Source organism: Hemitrygon akajei, chromosome 3, assembly GCF_048418815.1.
Source record: "Hemitrygon akajei chromosome 3, sHemAka1.3, whole genome shotgun sequence".
NCBI classification, from domain to species: domain Eukaryota; kingdom Metazoa; phylum Chordata; class Chondrichthyes; order Myliobatiformes; family Dasyatidae; genus Hemitrygon; species Hemitrygon akajei.
The window spans coordinates 136,501,392-136,507,830 of NC_133126.1; the positions used below are offsets into that span (position 1 = coordinate 136,501,392).

Sequence of the window (6,439 nt, forward strand, 5' to 3'; positions counted from 1 at the left end):
CGAGCGGGTATAAATACAGAGATTGCCAACGGCAGGGTACAGTGAATAAAAAGGAGATTGTACGCGTACCAGCTGCTGGCGAAACGTGCTTTGGTGGGAGGATTTTTTTTTGATTTTAAAAGAAATATTTGGGAAGGTTGTTGGAATCCTAAACAATATGGCTCCAGCCTGCAAACCGGGATCTGGCAGGGATGAAGGAGACTTTTATGCAATCAAAGAAGATCGGAAGGTAAGATCGCATATTTAAAAGAGCAACTCTGAATTAGGGGCTGTGCATGAAAATTGTCATTCTGACTCCGGGCGATTCTTTATGTGATTGCAGACTCGCAAGCCATTGATCGAGAAGAAGAGGCGAGCCCGCATTAACGAGAGCTTGCAAGAATTAAGACTGATCTTGGCGGATACGGAAGTGAGTTTTAAGTTGTACTGATGGGAAAAAAGTCCTTCAGATTTCAGTTATGATTTAAAAGAAACTAAAATGTGCTAAATATTCTCAGCTGCAGTCGAAAATGGAGAATGCGGAGGTGCTGGAGATGACGGTGAAACGAGTCCAAAACATACTTTGCAACAGGAATATTGGTGAGTAGTTTGTAAGGTTGAAATAGAAGATTGGAAGTCGTGGGGTTTAAAATCTATTGTAAATATCATTGCATCGTATAACCTTTGTAGAACGTGGACAGTAAATTTTAATTGCAATTTTGCGAATGAAAGCTGTGTCTTTTAAGGAAAAAAATTCTCCCTTCTCTCCTTGTTGGCAGAAAAGGACAGGTTTAACGAGGAAGCGAATGAGAGGTTTGCCGCTGGCTACATTCAGTGCATGCACGAAGTCCACACTTTCGTTTCAAACTGTCCGGGGATTGACTCTGCAGTCGCTGCCGATTTACTGAATCACCTACTGGAGTCTATGCCGTTGAGCGAAGATCACTTTCAGGATTTACTGGGTGAATTAATGGCTGAAACCAGCTCCAGTATGTGGCCTGGGCCTGACGACGTATGCCTCGTATTGGCGTCCCCCACAGGTAGAGACCAGCTCAGCTCCTCTGCACCGTCTCCTGTATCCACTGCCTCCAGCGACGATGTGTACTCCGACGTCGACGACGCCGATTCGACTCCTGCGGGGCAGAACCCCTTGTTGCCAGAGAAAGTAGATAACTGTAGAACAGAAAACGCCTCCCCTGCAATGTACTCAAAGTCTGTTTGGAGGCCGTGGTAACTGAACGGACCGGGACCGAGCAGAATTAACAAAGCTGCCTTGTTTGGGGATGTTTTGGAGCCGTTTTGGAGCCAGTAGCTTGTCATCACTGCCTTTAATGAACAATATTGACCCGATAGCAAATGCAGTAATATGATATGAACGAGGAGATATGCTTAAAGAAACTGAACAAAAATAGCATTGGGAGTAATACAATTGGCCAATACCCTATGTTAAGCTTAGCTGTGTTAGATATTATCTTGAATTTCTAATTGCGTCTCTGGGTAAAGAGGTATTCGGGTTTCTTAGTAACAGAGAAGTGAAACAAAGCGCTTCGACAAAGCACAACATTTAACTTTTTTTACATGGTTGAGGGGAAATAAAATCGTGCACACATGATTAAACATGTAAACATTCTAATTCTAGTGGTTTACAAAGGTTATAATCCCTTAAAGGGATTGTTTTGGAGTTAGTTTTTATTGGTAACAGGGTCCACAGTATCTACCTTCAGTGAAGGAAGACTGAATTAGAATTGTGCAGAAAAACAAGGTTAGATGTATATGTACTTATTGATACTAGGAATCTGTCTTTTGGAAACTTGTGTACTGGTTCCCCGATGCTTCTGTCCACAGTTACATTTGAAATGTTCTGCTAGCACATTAATGTATTTTTTAATTGTGTGTGTGTGTGTATATTTGTCAGTAATGTAAGTTTGACTATTCTTGTTTTGTCTTTTTTTTAAATAAACTTTTACCACTTTTAAATGACTGACTACTGAATTACACTGTGACCTTCCATGACAGGTCTGATACTACTTTGCAGTTCATGTAAATGTCCGTTCAGAAAGTTTCCAAGGTGTTTCACACAGCATTAGTGAGCAACATTTGACAGCTGCCTCTCAGGGCATTGTTCAGCTAATGACCAAATTTATTGGTCAAAGGAGTAAGTTTTAATAAATAGAGGGAATTCCAGAGTTGATTTGGCAAAGTTAGTAGAGCTATACCTTGCAGTTGTGCATTCTTCACAGCATGTATTAATCAAAATCTATCTTTGAAAGAACAATTAAATTTTTCATGGTTCTCAGACCAGAGTCATTGCTACACTGTAGTCATTGATACCACAGTATGTGTATTCATGATGGAAATAGTTCGGTATATGTTTTAACAAGATAGCCCATTCACATTTTACCGGCTGTGACATGACTCAAAGCAATTCAGGATCTGAATATACAGTAGATTCTAAGATCTGCTATAAATATTCAAAAGAAGCTAGTGTCTGAAATGGGGAAATAATAGAAGTATAATGTCATTCAGACTAGTAAATTGTAAAACCTGTTATTTGAATTAGCTGTGATTTATATTTAAAACAAACACTGCAATTAATTTGTGTGAGTGTACACTAACAGGATACAGTGAATTTTTACTTAGTCTCTATTCAAAGGTTTGCTTTTCCATGGTCAAAAAATTAGTGTCAACTCTGAAATCTGGCCCTAATCTCACTACTATATTCAGTAAAATTTGCCAATGTCACCTTTATCCTAGAGATCATATATTTAAAAGAATAATTATTTAAAAGCAAAGCTGTACTTCAAAGGTTTGGGAAGTTTTGTTTAAATTTCAAAAAACATTTCATTGGTTGTAAAGCACTTGGGAGGGCCAAAGGCCATGAATACAAATTCATTTGCTGGATTACTGATAAAATTTGTCTAAGTGTTCTGTATATTTGAATGTTCAGTGAAAGTAAAGAGTCCTATCTGCTCTGTTTGTTGTCCATGAGTATAGCTCTGACAGTAGTTGTTCTTGGGTATTTTCTGGGTGTCCTTGGTGTGATTAGTAGGTGGCAGTCCAATGATAATCTGTTGTTTGCATATTATATTTCTTGAAGGAGGTAAATAGGTTTGGTAGGTTAGAATGAAAAGCTTCAGTGCAATACATCTTTGTTCTTCACATAGAAAGTATTTTTCAAATTTTATGTCCTTCTAAATGTTGAAATTTGCATCTGATCTTACTGCTGTTTGGCATATAAATACAATAACAAGCATATATAAATAACAAATTGATAGCAAGGGTAGCAATTGCAGATTTATAGAGAAAAAAATTGTGTAATATATATTCTCCCATTGGTACTCAAACTGGTTAAATTTTGAGAAAATATGATGTACATGACAGTTAATTCCCTATTAAATTTAAATGGATTAAAAATAAAATCAATCTCATTTATTTACAATGGGAAATATTTACTGTGAAGCCAAAAAAGGTCTTAGGTTGGTTATTTCAATTGTTGAAATTTGGTAATTGATTGTGTCTTTGTGAATGAATTTTGCATAAATGTGTAGCCAGAGTCACATATATGATAACAACTGGCCTTGCAGAATGTAATGCATATTTACAGTATTTTGATATTTAGAATATATTTTGATCACATATGATTAATGCAGCTAATCAGACGTTTTGGAGTTCTTGTTAATTGACATCTTGTTTAGGGAAGCACTGTACAGAATCCCTACTATCAAGGCCTCAGAGCAGAATGAACTTGGGTTTCTATCTTCATATTTCTATTTCAGACATCTTTTTGAAATTTAAATAAATTGATATACTAAAAGCTTGTGCATGTTTAAATAAGAGGGTGTAATAAGAAAGGTTCTAGTACGGTGGTACAGAATAGATTATAGATAACTGTATGAACCTAAAGAAACCTAAAATGAACAATAAGCATGACTTTAAAATAGCAACTAAGCCATGTCTGTATACACTAAATCATTTACCTTTTATCCATTGGTACCCTGTGGAATGCCCTAGGAGACTGACATGGTAGTAGATAATTGTGACAAATAATCAAAGATGCTGAGGAAAGATATCTTTTTGCTGGGCTGCAATCATTGAGACCAGTCACTTGATTGGTTGGGGTGGTACGAGGTTTCAAAAGAGCTCAGGGGCTTTTGGTACATTTTGGCGGGCTGCAAAGATAATGATCTTTTAGGCACTTGACAAAGGCCTATAAAGGAAGTGAGGTGTAAGCAGCGCGACTATCGTTAGAGTGGTTAGGCTTTGGCTCAAAAGGCATAGGCAAGCACAGGCAGAGGTTCTAAGTAAATTACTAGTAAGATTTTTTCCCCTGTTTGTCTATTAGAACATAGCTAGTGCACTGAGAATGGGTCCAGAGTTGATGATGTGTTCTTTGTGTGAGATATGGAAACTCCAGAAGACTTCCATTCTTTCTGAAAACTACATCTGCACAAAGTGCATTGAGCTGCAGATCAGTAGAAATCATTTCAAAGAACTGGAGCAGCAGCTCAACGATCTTCAGTTCATTCAGTAGATTGAGGAGGTGATCAGAGCTACATGTAGGTAGCCACCCCGAAGTTGCAAAAGTCAGATACCTGATGACTGTCGGAATAGGGAAAGGGAATGGGCATCCAGTACTGTCATGCAGTAAGTCAGTATGCTCTCAATGGCACATTGGTTAAAGTTTACCAGCAGCTTTTGGGGCAGATTTGCCCTCTTTAAAGTCCTAAGAAAGTATAGGCACTGCTGAGCCTTCTCACTATCAAGGAGGTGTTGGTGATCACAGAGGAGTCCCAAGAATTTAAAGCTGGAGACTTCCTGCTGCTTCACCATTTAAGAGCAGTGAAGCTTGTTCATACCTTCTTGATTTCCTGAAATTGATAATCATGTCTTTGTTTACTACGTTGAGTGAAACATCATGGTTATGGCACCACTTGAACAGTTTCTGCACTTCCTCTCTGTATGTCGTTTCATTGCCAATCCAGTCTGCAGATTTGTTGGAGAGTTGGTGTCACAGGCAGGGGTACAGTTCTGGGTGAACAGAGTGTAAAGGAGTGGGCTCAGTACAATCCCTGTGGTGTACCAGTGTTCAGGGTCAGGGAGGTTGCTGTGTCCTTACCTAGTCTGACTGGGTGTGATTGATAAAGGAAGTTCAGAATCCAGTTGCAAGTTGATGTATTGAATCCCAGATTATGTAGTTTAAAGGTCGCCTTGGTGGGGAGTACGATATCGAAGGTAGAACTGCAGTCAATAAAAAGCATTCTGTCATCATGCTTTTTCATAGGTGTCCTAATGCTCCAGTAGTACCTGGAGAGTGATGGAGTTGGTGTTTTTGGTTGGTCCTTTTGCCTTATGGGCAAAGTGGTGCTGGTCCAGAGTAGCAGGGATGGCATTCTTACTGTGGGACATAACCAGTCTCTCCAGGCTCTTGGCGGCTAGGGGGGTTACCGCTGACTGCTTTGGAGCTGGTATGATGGTAGTTGTTTTAAAGCATGCAAGGGACAGAGAGAGAGGTTATAGATTTCAGTAAAAACATCTGGCAGCTGATCAATGCAGTCCCTGAGGACCCACCTGGGTACACCGCCTGGTCCGGCTGCTCTGCACATGTTGATACTGCTGGGAGTACATCTTAACTCATGTTGCTTCAAGTGTCGAGGCCTTCGTCTCTGGTTTGTTGTTGTGCCTGTCAAACTGAGCCAAGAGGTTGCTTAGCTTCTCAACTACTGCATGTCCTTGTTTGCAGGGCAAACATCACAGCTGACAGCTTAACATCCAAGGATACACATCTCACATGGTAATTGTAACAGAGGTCAAGTGTGTTGGCTCTTCTATAGGTGATATGTTGGTGGTAGCTGATCAGAGACTTCTTCAAGCTGGCCTGGTTGAAATCCATTGCAATGATCATGAAAGCATCAGGGTGTACAGTTTCTTGACTATTGATGGCGGTGATCATGGTGCCCAGCTCCTATCATGCCTGCCTGATGTTGGACAGAGTGGAACATACACTGCTACTAGGGTGATGGCCAAACATTTGCTCAGCAAATGAAATGGATGACACTTGACGACTAGGTGTTCCAGGTCAAATGGGCAGGACTAAGACTGAACCAGCACATCCGTACAACAGGATGCTGAGCTACCAATTCAAAGGCACACATACAGCCTGTCTTCTCAGTGTTGTGAAGGGCTGGTAAAGTTACATTTACAAATTTAAAATTCCAAAGTGAATTTATTATCAAAGTACATATATGCTACTATATACAACCCCAATATTCATTTTCTTGTGGACAGTATTCAATAAATCCAATATCTATAATTTAATAAATGAAAGATCACAACAACAGGGTGGACAATCAGTGTGCAGAAACAATAAAACTGTGCAAATACAAAAAGAAAGAAAACTAAAACAAACATGCAAGACAGCAATAAATGAATTGACAATTTACAAAATATTTCAAATCTAAAT

The 6,439-nt window shown here is 39.4% G+C and overlaps 1 protein-coding gene across 1 annotated transcript; it reads left to right on the forward strand.

The window, feature by feature from the left end:
• Positions 1–31: 31 nt before the first annotated feature.
• On the forward strand, positions 32–1,958 carry her13 (hairy-related 13). Its single transcript, XM_073040904.1, has 4 exons — positions 32–229; positions 323–409; positions 498–579; positions 759–1,958. Exons 1-4 carry the CDS (start codon positions 158–160, stop codon positions 1,211–1,213), a joined length of 696 nt encoding a protein of 231 aa, XP_072897005.1. The 5' UTR covers positions 32–157; the 3' UTR covers positions 1,214–1,958.
• Positions 1,959–6,439: the final 4,481 nt, after the last annotated feature.